We start from the raw sequence: 19,958 nt of genomic DNA, 5'->3' as shown, positions 1-19,958 counted from the left end.
GGCTTTACAGATATGCATGCTCCAATCCCGCAAACACAGAAGCCCGTGCATAACTCGACACACATGTGCCTTCCCATTAACGTCAATGGGATGATTCATGTAGGTCAAGTTACACACGTGCTTGAGTGTTTGCAGGACTGGCGCCTGTCAGGACTCGGTCCACTGGGTTACAGAGTCACTGTTGGTTACGGTAGAATTACTTTGGACACTAAGAGAACCTGAGTCTGATAACATTTAGGGCACAAGGTCAGGCCCGTCTGTTTACACAATGGGTGATTTGCAAGGTTTATGTGCAGCTTTTCCCTGGGGTGAGTCTGTGTGTTTGTTTCAGAGTAGCAGCCGTGTTAGTCTGTATCCGCAAAAAGAACAGGAGTACTTGTGGCACCTTAGAGACTAACAAATTTATTAGAGCATAAGCTTTCGTGGGCTACAGCCCACTTCTTCGGATGTTTGCAGATGTTTTGCGTGTGATCCTGGAATCGGTGCATCTAAAATTAACTAACTAAATTAACTATCTCCACCGTACTGGTCAGGCTATGGAATCGTCCAGGTTAGCAGTGGGCAAAGCCCTGTTAAATCGCATCCTCCCCGCAGGTTCAGGATTGTTCTGTGGGTCTGTTCTCCGTGCTTATGCAGTCCTCCAGGTTTAAGCATCTGTAGAGATGGAGCATCCAGACTCTTCCTTAAGATCCAGTTCCACAGCCTAATGGATCCCTCCATTAGGAATCTTTGCCCGTAGAGTCATCTCTTCAATTCACTCTCTCCAGACGCTGCTTAGATTTTTTTTTTTAAATGGTGGCTGTTATTTTAATGTAGATAATAAATAATAGCACCGACAGGCCCCACCTGAGATCAGGACCCCGTTGTGCTTGGCGAGGCATAGCCCTAGAGTAAGACACAATCCCTGACCGAAGGGCTGATGCCAGGGATCACAGAGTGTGCTCTGCTTTGTACCCCTCTGCAGACCTCTAGTGATAGGCCCATTTCACTCGAGGCGAAGTCCTGCACCTGTGCCACTGGGTCCCTGGGTGATAGCACCCCTGTTTCTCCCCAGGGCTCCTTGAGCAGGAGGCTTCTCTCTCAGGAGCTGTGTAACCAGATAATGTTTGCAGCCACACAGTTCAGCCTTTTCAAAACAAAGTATTACAGTATTTATTACTCAACAGGAACACAGTAGGGAGAGAACTGGGTTAAAACAACAAAGGCCAACACGCATGAACCTTACCTACACTTCGTTCTTTCCTTGCAAGGTTTGGGCAAGTTGCACTCAGCCCAGACACCCCTCCACCTGGCCTGGGAGAGTCAGACAGCTCACTCAGCATCCTCTCTGTGCATCTCTGTCAGAGATTCACCTCCTGCTCCTGCTGTCCACTCACCACCCTTCCTCTCTAGGCGGGGGGATTTTAATAGTTTAGCGTCCCTTTGATCCTAGGCTTGGGCCTGGGAAAAATAAACCTGCTAGCCGAGCTGGAGACAGGCAGATGGGCATTTCCCAATGAATAACGCCCCCATTTCCCCTATCCCCACCATTGCTCCCTGGAAGACCCTTGGTATTCTCTCTGGAGGTACCTTCTCTCCATCATTGTTTAGTTTCCTGTCTGTTTCCCTTCCTCTGATTTAATGCCATGCGATCAGGGAAGATAATATCAAGCAGGTAAACCGAGGCACGCATAATTATTAATAGAAACAATACAGGAATCTCCCACGCTCTCCACAGCGGGTCAATAGAATATAGAGGCTTTCATAGCTAAGTGGCCTGTTTGAATCCAGTCCAGGCCAGTAGCAGTTACAATCTGATGGCTTTTCAGTGGCAAATGTGTGATGAGTTTGTGACACCTCAGTCCAGTTTGCAGTGGAGAAGTGTTAGCAGGGATTGAAAGCTAGACTCCCTGCTCTGCTGAAGAATTGTTCCCTCCAGGTCAGGTCTGAGAGTTGTTAGCAGAGTTTGATGCATGTTTGTGTGGGGAGCTCTCCTCACTGCTGCCCTGCTCTGTGGTTAAACAGAGGCTTTCTGTCTCCCAGGTTTTTAAACAGGTTCTGTGCACACAAGGCATTTAACAGCAGTATAAACAAGAGGCCCTTAGCCTCCCAGCGAAATGTCCAGTGCTGACTGAATGAGGAGCCTTTAATGATTGATAATTGACTAACCTTGCTGGGCGCCTGGGCTGTCTCACATTCCTATGCAACTTTAACAACCTGCACCCAACCCTCCTCCTTTGGCACCCGGCTCCCTTCAGATTCACTGCCAGGGGCGCAAAGCACAGCTGGGGAGACAGGAGACCGCCCCGTCCCCCCACCTCCACCACTGCCCTCAGGCCAGCCTGGTGAAGCGGGAGGTAGCAGAGAAGGAGGGCGGGGAAAGGGACAATCTTCCTGTAATGGATGGCTGGATCTCAGCTTGGGACCTGCTCAAGGACGTTGCATCTCAGGCTGTGTAGGTGGGATGCACTCTCCCTGGAGTGCTCGTTGTACTTCTCCGTCCCCTAATATGTGGGAGCATAGTCAGAGCATTGATTCCACCTCCTGAAACAGCAGGATAAATCCCCCCTCCCCTCAGAGAGGACAGAGCAAGTAGGACAGGGCTCGGCATCTTCCTTTTCTAGTTTAACCGCTGGCTGGCCAGCCCTGGAGGCCAACGCTTCTTAGCCTATCCCCAGAACGAGGACAGCCCAGAAACCAGCAGGGCGCCCTTTCCACGCCTTCCCTCCCTACACAGCATCCCCGCAACCTGTCTTGTGCCTGACCCCCAAGGGGAGTCTGGTCTCTCTACCTGCTTAGTGCTTGGCGGAGGCTACCAATAAAGGGATCCGCAGGTGCCGAGTGTGATGGGGGAGGGATAGCTCAGGTGCGAGGGGGGAGGGATAGCTCAGTGGTTTGAGCATTGGCCTGCTAAACCCAGGGTTGGGAGTTCAATCCTTGAGGGGGCCACTTGGGGATCTGGGGCAAAATCAGTACTTGGTCCTGCTAGTGAAGGCAGGGGGCTGGACTCGATGACCTTCCAAGGTCCCTTCCAGTTCTAGGAGATGGGATATCTCCATTAATTTCAAAATGTTTCTCTGTGCTGTTTGGTTTCTTCAGTCCAGAAGCTGAGACTATCCTAAGAGAGTCAGGCACTCAGTGCCCACTGAATTTCCCTTAGGAAATGCCTCCCTCCCATAGGCTCCTTTGAACAACCCGCCCCTGATTAACAAATGGCTGTAGAGGCAGGATGGGCCCAGCAGGTAGGCCACTAGCCCGGGATTTAGGAGACTTGGGTTTAAGTCCCTGCTCTGTCACTGCACCCTGCATGACCCTGGGCAAGTCAGTTAACCTCTCCATGCCTTAGTTTCCCCATCTGCACAGTGGGGATAAGTACCTTGCCTCATGTGGCTGTGTGAGGATAAATGCAAAGATTGTGAGGTGTTCAGCTGGGGTTCCTACCAGCAAATAAATAGATTCAAAGGCACATTACAGTATACAAATCGTGGGGCTAGGCTATTGATTTATATGGATCCGGACGGAGATAAAAGCTGCCCTGTCTCATTCTTAGGAGCACATGAAAAGAGAGGCCATGAAACTAAAGCCAGACACTACCCCACCAGCAGTCCCCCCACAAACCTCAGCTCCCTTTCCAGCATGGCACTGACCCTCTTCCAAAAGGCAGAGTAAACCGACAGGCCTTGCCTCATGCCAGGAAGGTCAACAGACCCTGCGGGGAGGGGAAGGAGAGGATTGGAGATAGGAGGGTGAGACTTGGAAGCCAAAGCTCATGGATTTTGGAAGCCCGATTCCATTTAATTGTTACGGGGCATCCAAATCCAGCTTTGGGAAACCTCCCCTGTAAAATGTACTCGTGCTCCTGGGGCCAGGTGTTGTTTGGTAAAAGGCCAGCAGCTCCCACTGAACCCTTGTGAAAATCTGGCCCTGGCTGCAGGTGCTGGGCCCTTCTGGCCTTTGCCCCACCGAAAGCCCCACCTCAGCTGCCACAGTTCATTGTTCTCTGGAATCCTACACCAATCTCTTGATTATCAGGTGGATTTAGACCTTGAGCTTTGGCTGCAGGTGATAGCTTGTTTTCGCTTTCTTGCCATCTCTGGGAGATGGGACCCTTCCCCTCGAATGATTCCCCTTTACGTACTCTGTTCTGCTTTATGCACTGGGCACGCGCTTGGATCTGTTCTGGTCAAACGATGGTCCCCAGGACTGTTTGGTTGGCTCCCAGAATCCCCTAGGAAACAACACATACCTTCGAGAGCCCCACCTCCCTCTGCATAGCACCCGTGCTGCTTGAAGGGGAGAAATCCAAAAGGGAGTCCCACATCATGCTGCCCTCCGTGCACTCAGTGGCGGGGTCGGGAAACTGGGGAACCCCTGTGATGGTGCAGGGCTGAGCCAGGAAGCTCACAAGGATGGATCAGCTCAGTCCTGGCATTAATGATTCTCTTTCCCTCTGGGGGATTCCTCTCTGTGCTAGCCTAGCATGAAATACAAATCTGCCCTGGCCCAGCTTGTTCCGAAGGTGACCTTTAAACTCCTGCCACAGCAGGGATCCCCCACACTCGGACCTCTCCTGAGCCTCCCTGAGTCCCAGCAGCAGCTGTTAAATGCCTGCTGGGCCCTGGGAAATGCAGCCAGTGGGGAGGGGCAGGGGCTACTCTGAGTAGTGGGGTGGGTAAGGAATGGATGGGGACAGGAAATGGGGGGGCCCAGCTAATGGGGCTGGAGATACATGTATCGATGGATATGTGTTTGGTGCAGTGGTTCCACAGAGCGGCAGCCACCCTGGGGAGGGCTAGAGGGACTGAACCGAAGGGGTCGGACACCCTTTGGCTCACCAGAGTCCAGTCGCTGCTCCCGTCGGAGTCAGGTACTGCCCCAGAGTGCTGGCAGGGCAAGGTGACGTTAGCAGCTGCACTCTGGCAGGCCGGAGGGGATGGCAGCGAAGCCGCGGAGGTTGGCAGGAGGAAGGGGCAGAGGACACAGAGGAAGCTGAGACCAGGCTTAGCATGAGAGAAAGCTGCAGACAATGACACCCAGTTTAGGAGCCCGGGAGCTGGACAGCAGGTTGGAGCCCCCCAAGGGGATCAAGGAGACGGCTCCAAACTCAGCCCCCGGCTCAGCCCCTTTGTGCCAGGCCAGAACTCCTCGCCTTTTGACATTTAGCACAAACCTCTGCTGCCCGTTTCCCGGGACAAGGGACAGCTCAGGAGCAGGCTGCGCAGACAGGTCCTGTGACCCAGAGCAGGCGGGAGGCTGCTGGACGCGGCTGGCTTTACGCACAAGGCATGCCGTTGCGGGGCAGCTGCTTGGCCCCAGGCGAGCTGTCAGTCAGGCCGCATGGGGAGCCATCTGTTTGCTGTCCCAGCCCACAGGCCGAAGGCTGGGGAGGGTTGGTAATTTACTACTGCGGAGGTGGGGTAGGAACAAGGAGAGTTAGGAACCTCTCCCTGAAGTAACAGTGTGTCTGTGACAAAGAGAGAGGAGGCAAAACGGATCAGGTTTTTCCAACCTGGATTTCAAGTCCCCAAGCCTGCAGGCTTCCCAGCCCAGCCCAGGACAAATCCCTTATCCCTGCTGCTCAGTCACGTAGCCGACGCTGCCCGAGCTTTTCAGGAATCTGACAAATGGAATCCCGGCTCCCGTGATCTGTGGCGAGCAGCCAGTGAGCTTCTGCTGTAGGGTCACCGGGCCAAATGCCAGCACTGCTCTCCGGGGTGCATGACAAGGCAGTTTGCTTTTACTGTGAGGGACTTGGGGGGCACAGAGTGAACCTCAAAGGCTCAACAGCTGCTGCCCCTTTCCTTCCTCCCCACCCCCACCTCAGTAGCTGACAGAGAAATGTTTGCTCCCCCTCCTATTTTTCCCCATAATTCTGCATCCTGGAGAACAGCAAAATTAAACAAATCTACAAGGCTACCGAATGGGAGGTGAGAGCAAGGGGGGCGGGGGGTGAGTCCGGACTCCTGGGTTCTGTTCCCAGGTCTGGGAGAGGGAAGTGTTTCCTACTGATTAGAGCAGGGGCACTGGGCATCAGAACTCCTGGGTTCTATTTCTGGCTCTCCCCATGACCTGTTGTGTGACTTTGGGTCAGTCAGGTCATCATTCTGTGCCTCAGTTTCCCTACCTGCCAAATGGTATAACTTCCTTATTCAGCACTTGACGACCGCCTGCTGCGCATACCTTAATTTAAGCTTAAATTCGTTAAAATGGGGATAATTAGCCTGGCGTCTGGGAGTGTGGAGAAAGTTTGTTCATGTGCACGGGGCTTTGATCTGCTCACATGAAAGGCAAAGGGACATGAATATAAAATTCCCCAGTGATCCGTCCTGAGGCTCGATACCCCAGCTGGTGGAAAGACTGGGGGGAGGCAGGGGATACCAACCAAGCTGATTGAAGGGAAAGGACCAGGCTTGGGCGAACTAGTCTCTGTCCCTCAGTTTTCACTCCCTGCTCTTCCCATCCGATCCCCTGGATTTGCCAGCCTAGATTCTCTCCTGGGGAATCAGGCACGCGTCCATTTTACCTGTGCAAAGTCACCACTTGCCTACACAGTCCAGACTGGGTGGGGTTAGGGGCAGGGTACTGTTTACAGACCCACTGGTGCAACAATAGATGTGGGGGGGAGGGATGCTGGGCTAGCTGCAAATCACCCCCCAGGAGACCAAGGGGGACAGATCCTGAGTGAAGACCCTCTGGATAACAGAGGTAGCACAGGGGCAGTGCGGTCCAGGGGTTATTGATTCCCAGCCATCTTGCTTCCAAGGCACAGTAGCCCCCATCTCTCGTGGCTGGGAATGGCCCAGGCTGTTTGCTGGCTGTTAATTTGAATCTGCCCTCTGCCCAAGCGCCAGATAAGAGCTCCAGAGTCAGCCCTCCCATTCAGCTGGGCCACGCAGGCCTGAGGCCTACCACCGCCAGTTGCTAGGAGACTGGCTACCAACATCCAGAGAATGCCTGGCCGCGGGGAGTTGACTTTATTACAGGCCCTCGCGGGCCATTGTCCCCTGTAGAGACCCCGCTGCAGACTGAATGCTGGGAATGAGATGTCCTTAGCACGCCTGCCTCTTTGGGGGGGCGGGTGGGAGAAGCCGAGGAGGAATGGTGCGGTGGTGCCACCCCCCCGCCATTGTGGGGGCCAATGGCGAGGGTTGCCAGTTTTGGTTGGATGTATTCCTTGAGATTTCATCACGACATAATCTTTAATTAAAGCTTAATCTTTAATTCCTGGAGACTCAGGTCAACCCTCCCAAGGATATCCAGCAACTCAGCTGCTTCCCCAAGGGGAGACGCATGCCCCCAAAGGAGTTTTCCCTCTGTACTATCCTGATGGGCCACCCACCCGGCTGAGCCTAAGGGAAGACCCTGTTCCTCCAGTGCGTTCGTGTAGCCCATTGGTCAGTGCGTAGTACAGCCCCCCCCCCGTGCCTGATCCACAGAGGATCCGTCTTGCTCAAACTTAGCTCTGGAGGTTCCCCAGGTCAATCGGCGAGGTGTTGGCCAAGATGGCGGCTGTCATAGAAGTGAGACCATATCCTGGATTTGAGCTGGAAGTACGGCGGGGGTCAGGCTCAGAGGGGGACCAGTAACACGCATGCACCAGTGGGTTACACCAGCATCTCTATGGGAATTGGGTCTCTCAGCCCCACCCCTTCAGGAATGCTGCTCTCATAGATATTGACCCATCAAGCCCCAGTCTGGACAAGGAGGAAGATCTCCATGCTGCTTCCTCCCTTGAGATCACCATCCTCTGGTTACTCAGCCCCTCCCCTCTCTAAGATCTGATCCTTTCTCCAGTTCCTTGGGCAGAGTTCCCCCAAGTCCCCTAAGGGACTTGTCTGTCTGTCTGCAGCCCAGCAATGCAGGGCGGTTGCCTCTTGCTCTAGGGATGGTGCCCATCTTGGCCAACCAAAACACTGGGATTGAACTGGTGGCCTCCACTAGTGTATTGTGCTGCCCCGTGGACCAGATGTGTCTAGGAAAACATCCCACATTCCAGGACTTCAAACGGGACTTGGCTCTGAGTTTCTGGTGCCTTATTATCTGTGTGTTTGTTGTATGCAGGCCCTGGCTCATCTTTAAGAAGTAAAATGCTCAATATTTATTATCCTGTTGCAGCTATTTTACCCCCGTTTGGTTTTGATCTCTTATAAATGTTGGGGCCCAAAATGGACATGGTGAAGAATCTTGGCTTGCCCCCCAGGTGGCACGCACTGCCCTGGGCAAGCAGAGTCAGGGCGATGGCCTGTCGAGCCCCCACGCCTTCCCTGGCGGCCTGCGCCACCCTGGGCAAGCAGACAGCAGGCAGCTCACAGCATATGGTGACAGCTGCAGCAGTTGCAGGAGGCAGGGCTGGGGGAAGGCTGCGTCAGGGCAGGCGAGGCGGAGGTGTGTCGGGGAGGGGAAGCTTGGCTCCACAACATTGCGTCAGTCCTTTGCCTTTTTAAACACGCCCAACCTGAAAAAGCTGTTCCGTCAAAAACTGCAACAGCCTGGGGGTGACCTGCTGCCGCCGTCAATCAGGGGAGACAGGGTGAGGCAGAGCCTTGGCCGTACTGCTCTGCGAGGAGTCTGTGGTAGCGACTGGGGCCTCAGGTGGGAGCACTTGTGTCCCTGAGCCACCAGGTCCTGTGTTTCTGTCCCAATCCAGGGATTAGCATTGTCTAAAAATCGCCCTGCTCTAGCTCAACCCCAAGGTATGGGCTGGAGGCAGGAATTGCCAGGGCCAGTTTTCTGCAGGGGGTCAGAGTAGATGGTCAGGATGGGCCCTTCTGGTTTTAAACTCTGTGAATCTGCCCAAACCAAAGGGGCACCAAGGCCTCTGGTATCCTACGACCACAGCTCAGCAGAAGGAATGAAGAGCCCCAGCATAGAGACTTATCTCCAGGTTGACCGTTCCCTCTTGGGCGGCCCAGATGCAACAGACACCCTCCTGGCTGACACAATGGGGACTGAACTGGAAACCGCCAGCCCTAAAAGCAGGAGTTGCTACAGCTAGAGCTAAAGATTCATAGCTGTCTAGGGGGAGGTTGTAACAACTCATCTCATATCACTCAGAACTCCCTCAGGCATGAGTTGCTTGGGCAGAAACTGGGGTACAAGGGTCTCCCCTGTTCCCAGAGCGTCCCAGCAGGGAAAGCCACAGGTGGGGTTTCAGGGAGGGATAAAGACACACCTCTGTTTCTCTCCCTAAATGATCGACTGAATAACTTAAAATATTGGCCGCCATGCGCAGCACGCCTTAAACCTGGGCCCAGACTGACCCCTTCCTAGGCTGCAGCCCTGTCTGGTGAGGGGAATGTTTTGTCTCAGGATAAATGCTAACAAGGGGGTAACTAGTAATTGCAGTGGTGTGTGAACGCTAGACAGCCTGTTGGCCTTCATATCTTCCCCCCATCAACCCCAAGAACCAGACTGACTTGCTGCTACCGACGTTGCTCAGCACAGCGCGTGCAGAGACAGAGATGCTGGGGCGAGCACATTAACGGCCTAAGGGCTGTTTGCTGACCCCAGTGCAATGAGTTTGTTGGGTCTCAGCTGAGTTCCTATCGGGCAAACATCCACCTCACACAAAACCCACCATCCTGTTTGGGATTAATTGACCTATGGCCTCTGTTACTGGAGCTCCTCACAGTCTTTTAATGTATTTGTCCTCACACCCCCGTGAGGCAAGGCTGTGCTATTATCCCCATTTTATAGATGGGGAAATGGAGGCAAGGAGAGGCTAAGTGACTTGCCCATGGTGACATAGGGAATCGAGGCCTGGTCTCCTGAGGCCCAGACTAGAATCCTAACCACAGCATCAAGTTTCCCCTCATTTCATACATTGGTGATAGAGATTGTCCCAACGCCCTTCGTCTTCCAACTCCCCTCCCCCAGTGATCAGCGCAACCTCAGCTGGGGATGTCGGGCAACCGGGTGGGTGTGTATTAAAAGCTGATGTGTATGCTCAGTGACCCGAACCAGAACTCACAACCCTTTGGGGTCTGATCCTTATGGTTTGGGCCCATCTCTGCCATTGCCATTCCTTGGAGAAGCAACTGTTACTAGTTTTGTTTGTCTGGGGTGGGCTCTGACCAGCAGCTCTCTTAACAATTGGGTCTTTTTTTTTCCCACTTGGACTCTAGGAGAAAATCCCGCATCCCTCTAGCTCCCCCGGCCCCCTCACTGCACACTTAGCGCCAGCCCCTGACACAGGGATTTGAGAGCCACCTGTGACATCAGAGTGAACCACGGGAGTGAGTGTTTCTATGATCTGAGGGACTGTGGGTGTCCCTCTCTGGATGTGATTAGAAATGGAGCCCTCGCGTGCCCCTCCGGTCCGGTGGCTTCCTCCGGAACTGCCTGGGTTTTTTAAACCAGCATCTGCTGGCTGGGCTTGGGTTACAAAACCCATGTCTCTGATTTCATGAGCTGCAGTTGGACAGAACTTGGGTTTAACTGCTTCAGTGCCTGGCGTGTGTGTGTGTGGGGGGGCGGGAGTTAAGAGGGATCTGTGCAAAAATAATGTACCTCTGATACTGCACCGGGCACAGCCATATCCCGGGCACGACTGCCTCTCCAGCGCTGTGTGCTGCAATGCCCCATCCGCTAATGGCCCCCACAGCTTCCCCTCCAGTGCCGCAGCATGCCTGCCTCGGGGGAAAACATGCTCCTCCATAGCTTCCCCTTGCACCCCATCAAAGTGCAGCTGTTGCAATGGAGCACTGGCTATTTAGCAGAACTCTGGCAGCAAGGGGGTCTGCATTCACCCAGGTACCTGCACTTGTGTTGGAAAGAGAGGGGCTATAGGAACCATTCTACTGCCAACCTCCTCCCTCATGGACCAGGTTTGGAAGCCCTTCAGAAGTTCTGATAAATGCTTCAAAGTTTGGCTACTTCTCCAAACACTCCAGGCTTGTGTCTGCAAAATCCAGGTGGAGACTATGTAGGACAGATTCTGCACCAGTTTTGGTTCCTATCAGGCGACACTCTCCTGCCTCCCAGTATTTCAATGGCACGAGCTTGGAGACAGCCTGGAAGCAGATGGAGAGCGAACACAACGGTCTCCCAAAGCGTTTCAACTTCCGTGGGAAGTTGGGGGTTCAGTTTGAGTCAGTGCGCCCGGTGGTTTCAATCCACATACGAGCCCCACCCTTGATTATCCAACTCCAACCAACCATCAGCATGGCTGTAATGATTGTTTATCAGGAGGCTTGCAGAGTCAATTTCCCGCCAAGGAGGCTTATCTGATCAAATGCCAGAGCGCCAGTGGCAGCGATCCCAGCTGGCGGGAGCCAGACGCCTTTTCTCCCTGCCGGATGGCTGATCATGGCATTGCTTTCCTTGGGTGTCTGTCTGCAGGGAGGGACCGTGGGAGGGGAATACAGTACATGCAGCGCAAGGTGCTCTTCCTTTCTGCTGGCCAATCAGAAAAATGAGGTCTTAGATCACCTGCCCTAAGATGTGTTTTATAAGTGGTGTTTCATTTGCTGGGTGCGCACTGGGGATCCAATAGGGGCAATGCTATAGGGGGATGTTGGGTGAGGCAGCCAAAGCCAACCTGAGAGTTCTCTTCCCACTGGCATGTGGTCAGGTTTGTAGATGCAGCACCCTTGACTGGCGTTCGTTCTGCCCATGCCAACGCATCTTATGCTTGTAGGTGTAACCCATGCCCACGCGGTGTGATGCTCTGTCTCCCTCTAGTGGTGGCTGGGCAGTCAGACGCTCAAGCTAAGATCCGGCGGTCCCTCATCTGATCCCCGCAGCCGACAAACCACCGACGGGGATTGTGTTATATAGAACTGCAGCTCCCTGAACAAGTGTGAACAATAGGCCAGGACCCGTGCGCCAGAGGCTTGGAATTGGAGTCTGTATCCAGATCCCAGTTTTTCCCATGTTTGAGTTTTGGTAATAGAGAGAGGGGCTAGTTATTTAGTTAGGATCTGAAACCCCGCCCCAAAAGCGGGGTACCTTGTATTGGCAGGACGTGGGGGCGCTGTTTAGTTCCATCTTTAGACTGTGAGCTCTCTGGGGAAGGGACTTTCTCTTGCTATCTCTGTGCAGCACCTCGCACGATGGGGCCCTGATCTCGGCTGAGGCGTTACCCCAATACATGTACCAGTCTCACTGTTGAACCCCAAGCTGGTTTTGATGGTCTTGTTCTGACTCTGACTGAACCTCCTGCAGTAAGGGAAACTCACAGGGCTGATAAGTGTGTTCCCGGGCAAACAAGAGGTTTGCACAAACACTTGTGAGTCCAGACTCCTCGTTTGACTGGGATCGCACGGTGCACCGATCGCAGAGTCGTGAGTAGAGCCAGGAAATCCTGTACAAAGGCTCCTGCCACTCACCGGACTCTGCTGTCAACCAATCTGAGTCCCACCGGTCATGCAAGCCCTGTAGAGCCAGAATCACGTGTTGGTTTTCCAACGATCTCCAGCCGCCTGGAGCAACTGCCCCGCAGCAGCAGTGTGCTTTTATCCCGGTTTGGAGTGTAGATCTGAACAGGGAACAAAGTCGAGGTGCAGGGTTCCTACCCTGGGCTCTTCTGGAGCCTGTTTCACCCCAAAGGACTTCGCTCCAAACCAGCTAACCTTGGAGGTATAGTACCATAGGAGTAACAATCTCCAGTCCCTTCAGACATTCCGCTCAGCGCAACACTCACGAGGACTGGAGAGTCGGGCCTGTTCGGAATAGCTTGCTCGTTTATCACCCTGTCTCTTTCCTTTCTCCCCCCTCCCTTCTGGGGGGCTCTTCTAGGGAGCACAGGATAGGAACTTACTCGGAATTGGAAGGCGGTTTGCTAAGGCCTTTTAGTTTGAACGCGTGCACACGCTTGGTCACACCTGCTGCTCTGGAGACCAAGCCAGAAGGAGGTGGAGATACTGCGTGGGTTTGTGTTATTGTGTGTTTCTTCTCTCACTGGGCTGATTTCCTAGCCCAGCCCCAGCCAGCTCCACCCCAGCCCCGCTCCAGAGGAGGCAGCAAAGCCGAGAGCTTTGAAGCCAGCGTAACTGGGTTACGTAATGCCCGGGGCCCTTGGAAACTGGCTGGCATCCAGGCCGCAGCGGTTCGGGGTGCCCACCCCGTGCTGGCTGTGTGAATCAGGACTGTTCCGTTTGGGGCAGCCGGGATTTTAGGAAACGTGGTGCAGGGGTGCCGAGCTGATGCCAATCCAGGGGTATGTGCGCCTGTCCCTTAGCTGCGATTGAGGGATAGCAATAGTGTGGTGCAACCCATCCTAACCTCCGCTTACCATCCTGGGGGGGGGACCCCATGGCATATAAACAGGGCGCATGACAGGAGCCGGGGATGGATACTCTGGGGTCGGAGGGGACGGATCTAAACCAAGTGGTTCCCTGTGCCCCTGGGAGGAGCCATGGAGGCCCATCAGATGCTCTGTCCTCAGTTACCCTCAGCGGAGCAAAGGGCTCATGCCCACCAGTGATTCAAGCAGCAACATGGAAACATCCCCCCAGAAACAAACCCCCCACCCCGCCCCATCTGACTCATCTGCCTGGGCAGCCCCAGCAGGGCCAGGAGCAAAAGAGCAAGGCCAGCGGACAAGCAGCATGGCTGGGGAACAGGAACTAGGGTTCTTTGAACCGAACACTTCCGTCTGACTCGCCTGGGAGGCTGTTCGGACCAGTGTGGTCTGGGGTGAAGGGGGCGGGGGGGAATGAGACAGGACTCCTGGGAAGGGCGGGGTGTTAGTGGTTGGAGCTGGGGACGCGGAGGCCGGCTTTCTGGCTCTGAGAAGGGCGTGTGATCTCCTGGCTAAAACACAGGAGTGGGAACCAGGGCTCCTGAGTTTCTGTTCTCCAGCTGATTGGGTGACTTGGGGCGAGTGCCAAATTTCTCCCTCTGTGAAGTGGGGCGGACGGGACCCCCCTGCCCAGGGAGGGAGGAGAGTCACCCAGCGTTCCTGACCGGTGCGAAGGCTTTGTGCGGAAGGCGCTTTGAGGGCATCCAGATAAAACTCTCCTTGCTGGAGTTCCATGTTGACAGCTTCTGTCTAATTAATTGACAGGAGCCTTTTGTTAGCGGATCACAATGGTGGGGGTGAGAGGTCCTGACACGCAGAAGCCATCAATCCATTTGGCCTCCCACCGGGGCCTCCCCCACTCAGGAGGAGCTATTATCTGAGGCAGTGAGGGGGCTGAGAACGGGGGCTGGGACCAAACAAATTGCTCATTTACAGGGTTGTGGCTAAACCCCATTGTTCTGCCTTGTGGTGGGGAGAAGTCATACAGGAAGCCCATAGGAAGCTGTTGAAAGCCCTCCCGAGATAAATGGATGTTACTTTAGTCCATGGCATTTCCTGTGGAAAGTGACACTTCCTAAACACGTCCGGCGTCCAGACCGTGTGGGGAGTGAGTCCGTGACCGGAGGGTATTAACGCCAGCCTCACTACGCTTCCAGAAGTTGGGGGCGGGGGGAAATCCTGAACGGTCCCCACAGCTGAGGGGGTTTAAACTTGGCTTGGATACTGAGCCTCAATAGCCAACCGGGTGGACGTCTCTGCCTCTCTGTCAGATTTCTAGAGATCAGCAGGGTTTGTAACAAACATGGGCACCGTGCACGGCTGTGCGACGCGCCTCACAATCCTCCTGCAACTTCGAACCTGCTCTGCATCCACTCCAACCACTTCAAGATAAAAATAAACCCGGCACTTCGCCCGGATGCTCCATTGCACCGATTCCCATCGGACCCTTCCTCTCTGCCTGGCACAAGTCCTGGCACAAGACCCACGCACAATCAACCGTTTCTCGAATCTCTGCTTTAAACCCAGCTTGACCCTGGCAAACGCTAGCAAAAGGATTTGGGGGGGGGGGGGGGGTTGCTTGTAAATTCCTTTTTTGTAATCTCTCCCTCGGGGTTTCTGCAAGGCTTTAGACAGCCACTGCCTGATTTACAACCACTCAGCAGTGGTTGGGTGTATGGGCAACCTTTGAAATGGATAAAGGGAACCTGCCTACGATGGGCAGAGTCTGCCCAAAGGGGGCTTCAGGAGGCAATAGAGAAGTCTGGGGATTTGCAGGCAGCTGTGTTTAAAAACCCCACTCCAGGCGCTTTTACCTGTTGAGACCTGAGTTCAGGGCCCTGTGTTTTCCTTGCAGCCACTGATGCATAATAATCCCCTGGGGGTTTCTTCTGTGTATTTACGGTAGCATCTAGGGGGCGTAGCTGATTGGGGCTGAAGTGGCAGGTGCTGCTCCCACATGTGCCAACGGAATCCCAGCCCCAGGAATTTACGATCTAACTAGACCAGCCGGGAAGGCGCGTTGCTCCCATTTTACAGGTGGGGAACTGAGGCATAGAGGCACACAATGGCTGGACTTGCTACAGAGCTCAGCAAGCCCTTTGGAAAACCTGCCCTTCTTTAGGTGCCTAAATGGCAACTGAGCTCTGCTGCAAATCTGGCCCCATAGGCGTGAGAACTAGGGGCCAGGCCCCCCTTCCTCTTTCTTGCCCTGCAGAAGGGCCAAGCGCCTGCTAGCTCTCCAGTCACAGCTCTGTGCCCTGGGGGAAATGCCTGCAGAGTAAGGGGCGGGTGGGGGCTGGGCCCCGTTTATCTGAACGCCCACAGCTGGGGTGGAGCAGCCTTTGGAGAAACAGTGCCGAGCATCTCTCCGAATGGCATCCATCGTCTCTGCCCCTGTCCAGAGCTCTGACCAGCACCCTTGCCCAGCCTCACTGGCTCTTCCTTTCCAACCCCCTGCAGTCTGCACGGGCACTGACATGAAGTTGCTGCGTCCCTCCAGCCCAGAAAACCACTACGCCACCCTCAGCCGCCTCTACCAGAACTGCCAGGTGGTGCAGGGCAACCTGGAGATCACCTACCTGGGGCCAGACGCTGACATGTCCTTCCTCAAGGTGAGCAACTCGGCGGGGATGGGGGGAACCCTGACTCTGAGCTCAGCATCCTCCCTTCCCACATCATGCAGTGGGACGGGTAGATCTCCGGCTCTCCCCACAGAAAGTCTTCTCCATCTTCCCAGTGCTTGCTGCGTTCCCCTGGGCTCTCTGACCCCAGGAAAGTGGCTGAGCCTGAAGCGGGCTCTGCCAAGGTTGGCCCGTGGTCGTGGGCAGAGACGTGGGTGTTGCCCGTTAGCTCAGGCAGTAGCAGCTCCTGTGTTTAGCTCCAGGGCTCATAGGTTCTGCTCCCACTGACGGCCCAGCCTCAGCCGGATGGGTGCCCAGCCTCCCCCTGACCCTGCTCTCTGCCCCTCTAGGATATCAAGGAGGTCCAGGGCTACGTGCTGATGGCGCAGAACCAAGTGAGCCGCGTGCAGCTGGAGAACCTCCGCATCATCCGGGGCACCCAGCTCTACGAGGAGAAATACGCGCTGGCTGTTCTCGCCAACGCCGACCCCACCGGGACGGTGGGGCTGCAGGAGCTGGGCATGAGGCATCTGACAGGTGGGGAGGCTGGCCCCGGAGCCAGTTGGGGGGCCCGGGCTCATCCCAGTGAGCACTCAGAATTAGGGGGGATGCACCAGGGACCTCTTTAGAAGAGCTGATTGTCACTGGACCACTGTGCCAGAGCAAAGCAGTGGCCCGTCTAGTGCAATATCTCTACCTTGTTGGACCGGTGATCCCCGTAGCCTGGTATCCAGGCCTCCATCCTGTGCCCGATCAGACCCCTGGTCCATGTGGTCTGGCATCCCCTCACTGCACCGGATCAGACCCCTGGTCCATGTGATCTGGTATCCCCCTCACTGCACCGGATCAGACCCCTGGTCCATGTGGTCTGGTATCCCCCTTACTGCATCGGATCACACCCCTGGTCCATGTGGTCTGGTATCCCCCTCACTGCACCGGATCACACCCCTGGTCCATGTGGTCTGGTATCCCCCTCACTGCACCGGATCACACCCCTGGTCCATGTGGTCTGGTATCCCCCTCACTGCACCAGATCAGACCCCTGGTCCATGTGATCTGGTATCCCCTTGCTGCACCGGATCAGACCCCTGGTCCATATAGTCTGGCATCCCCCTCACTGCACCGGATCAGACCCCTGGTCCATATAGTCTGGCATCCCCCTCACTGCACCGGATTAGACTAGCGCCTGGTAATCCTGACCTCCCTGCCACACCAGTTCAGACCAGTAGGCCCAACCAGTCACACATCCCCCTTTCTCTGAGCGTGGCCAGTACCAGATACACAAGGCTCCTAGCGATGCAGTAGCCCAACACTGGGGTTGGTGGGGGGAGATTCTTCCTGGCCCCCCTTAGAGCTGACTGATGCCCTGGAGCATGAGGATCGACAGCCCTCGCCGGTCGTGCTGCTGCAGATGCAGTTGTCAAGGTCAAAGGCCTTTCTGAGCATCCCTCAGCGCTTTGCCTGGCTAATGTCATTTCAAATAAGCTTGCGGCCCCCTCGACTGGGGGCTGGATTCCCCAGCCGCCAGGAGAATGTCACGTGGCTGGGTCATGGGGGAGCACCAGGGATCGCCGGGCTGGGACATCTGCTGGCCCGTGTCTCCCAGTCTCCCTCAGTGGCCGCGCGGGTGGGAAGCCCGTAGCTGTCCCTGCTGCTCTGCTTACTGTCCTGTTCTCCCCCTGCTCCAGAGATCCTGAAGGGCGGGGTGCACATCGAGGGCAACCCCCAGCTGTGTTTCCAGGAGACCATCCTGTGGGGCGACATCTTCCACAAACACAACGACCTGGCCCAGCACCAGCAGATCAACAGCAGCAGGGAGAGGACGTGTACGTGCCCGGGTTGGGTCTCTCCGCGTGCGACCCGGCTCCCAGGGAGGGAGGGACTGTCCGCCTCCTTGGCAGGGCTGACAAGATGTCAGATCTGGCCTGTCCCATCTAGTGCCGGCCTGCGGGCGAGTTCGTTGGGCTCTGGCTCTGGAGAGGAGACGTGGGACTGTCCTGTGCCGGGGATGCCAGGGGTGGGGCCTGGTACAAGGGGCGGAGCCTCTACACCCTTCAGGAACCAAGCCTGCCCCCTTCCCCCCCCCCCCCCCCCAAAGCCTGGCACACCCCAATAGGCTGGTTTATGACTCCCCCAGGCTTGACACTCAGCCACTCAGCCACTCCCGCATCTGCCCCACAGTCCTTTGCTCCAGACTGGCCTGTCCAAGGGGGACAGGGGTGTTGGTGCCTCAAGCCAGTCGTGGAGCGAGGGAGGTGGGGAATAGCAGCTGCTGCAGGAGCCTCCACCCCGGCTGGCTGCTCGAGGAGCCTGGGGAGGGGGTTACCATGCCTGGGGCAGGGGGGCGAGGCAGCAGCATGCTGCATCTTTCTCCCGGGGCAGAGTCTCGGGCCTCCTCTAACGCCCTCGGTCTTCTCTCCATCCCGCCCAGGTGCTGACTGCCGACGCTTCTGTTCCCAAGGGCACTGCTGGGGGGAAGGGCCGCAGTACTGCCAGACACGTGAGCACTGGGCACGGGGGGAGAAGTGCTGGACTCAGGTTTCCGCCCATGGCCTGCAGGGGCACACGGGGCCAGCTCGCCCTCCATGCAGATAGGGCCCGGACCCTGCAAAGCCTGGCTGGGGGGGAGGGAGGGGCACCGTGCCAAGGTCCCGGCTGTGTCGCCGGGAGGTGAAGCGAGCGTGTTGGTGCCCAGGAGAACTGTGTGGCTTTCTAACCGCCCCACGAGCGAGGGGTGGGGCAGGTGCCAGGGGAGGATGGCAGAGGTGTGGCTGGGCGGATGGTGGAGATGCACGTTGGGGAAACGCAGGCTGTGGCTGAGGGGTGGGGAAAGGAGGCACAGACATTGGAGTGGGGCGGGATGAGGGGGAAATGGATCCATTGAACAGGGGAGATTTCAGGAAGCGCAGAGCCCCTGCCCTGGGTGCTGCTGAGACTGGGAACCCCCTGCGTGATGGGGTGGGGGCAGTTGTTTGCTGTGGCCATCTGGGTTCCTGGCTCCGACAGTTCCCAGCAGAGCTCCCCAGATGCCAAGAGCCTGTCACGCGGCCATAGCCAAACCTCCAGGTCCTCATGGTTCCTCCCCACTTCTCTCTCTGCCCCAGTGACCCAAAGCATCTGCGACGGGTGCCCCAGGTGCAAGGGCACAAAGCCCACGGACTGCTGCCATGAGCAGTGCGCAGCGGGCTGCACCGGGCCCAAGCACTCGGACTGCCTGGTGAGCGCCAGTGGGTGTGAGCGTGGCCAGGGGGTCAGCACAGTGGATGGGGTGGGGCAGGGGGTTGGGGTGGGGGTTAGCGTGGTGGGAGTGGGAGGGTGGCAGGTGGGGGCATGGAGGGGGTAGGCACAGTGGGGATGGCTGGATCGGTGCAGAGAGGCTCACGTGGGGATGGAATGGGGAGGTTGGTTGAAGCTGGTGGAGTTGGCATAGAGAGGGTTAGGGATTGGTGCGGGGGGGTGTCCTAGCTGCTCACGCTCTGGGCTGGCTCGCTCCCCCCCCAGGCCTGCCTGCACGTCAACCGCAGCGGGATCTGCGAGCTGCACTGCCCGCCCCTCTTCATCTACAACTCGGACATCTTCCAGTCGGTGCCCAACCGGGACGGGCGCTACACCTTCGGAGCCAGCTGTGTCAGGAAGTGCCCCTGTAAGCGCCCCTTCCTCCGGGGAGATCCCGGGGGGTGGGCTCTGTGGGGTGTCCCACTTCCTGCCAGCTGCGTATGCTGGGCTTTGGTCTTGCACCCCAGCCCTGTGGAGAGACCCCCCCAGGGCAACCCCCCCAGGGCCCTGTTTGCAAAGTGCCCCCTGCTGGCAGGGCAGGACGGTCGGAGGGGCTTCTATTGACGTTTGCCTGGCGCTTCCCAAAGTCGGGTCTGGCTCCTAGGGGGCCACAAACTCCCAGAGCTCCAAGGCCCATAGCACCCCCACACACACTCCAAAAACCCCACAACACACCATGCAATTCCCGTTAACCGGACAGCCACATTGCAAACTAAGCCCTTCGTGTTGGAATGCAGCAGCCGAGGGGTTAATGGGGAGGGAGCTGAAGCAAGGGGGCTTTGCCCTTAGCTGCAGGCGGTGGGGGTGGGGCCATTTCCCCTCCCCCCACCCAGGGTCAG

General features: G+C 56.3%; 1 protein-coding gene across 1 annotated transcript in view; it reads left to right on the top strand.

The window, feature by feature from the left end:
• Window positions 1-19,958, top strand: part of ERBB2 (erb-b2 receptor tyrosine kinase 2) — a 36,184-nt gene that overhangs the window by 2,382 nt on the left and 13,844 nt on the right. The window contains exons 2-7 of the mRNA XM_065422740.1: window positions 15,683-15,834; window positions 16,194-16,380; window positions 17,532-17,669; window positions 18,275-18,343; window positions 18,948-19,060; window positions 19,345-19,486. Coding sequence (XP_065278812.1) covers window positions 15,683-15,834; window positions 16,194-16,380; window positions 17,532-17,669; window positions 18,275-18,343; window positions 18,948-19,060; window positions 19,345-19,486 — 801 coding nt within the window. The remainder of the gene's footprint in view (window positions 1-15,682; window positions 15,835-16,193; window positions 16,381-17,531; window positions 17,670-18,274; window positions 18,344-18,947; window positions 19,061-19,344; window positions 19,487-19,958) is intronic.

This window comes from Emys orbicularis, chromosome 25, assembly GCF_028017835.1.
Source record: "Emys orbicularis isolate rEmyOrb1 chromosome 25, rEmyOrb1.hap1, whole genome shotgun sequence".
NCBI classification, from domain to species: domain Eukaryota; kingdom Metazoa; phylum Chordata; order Testudines; family Emydidae; genus Emys; species Emys orbicularis.
This window is presented reverse-complemented; position numbering and strand designations above follow the sequence as displayed.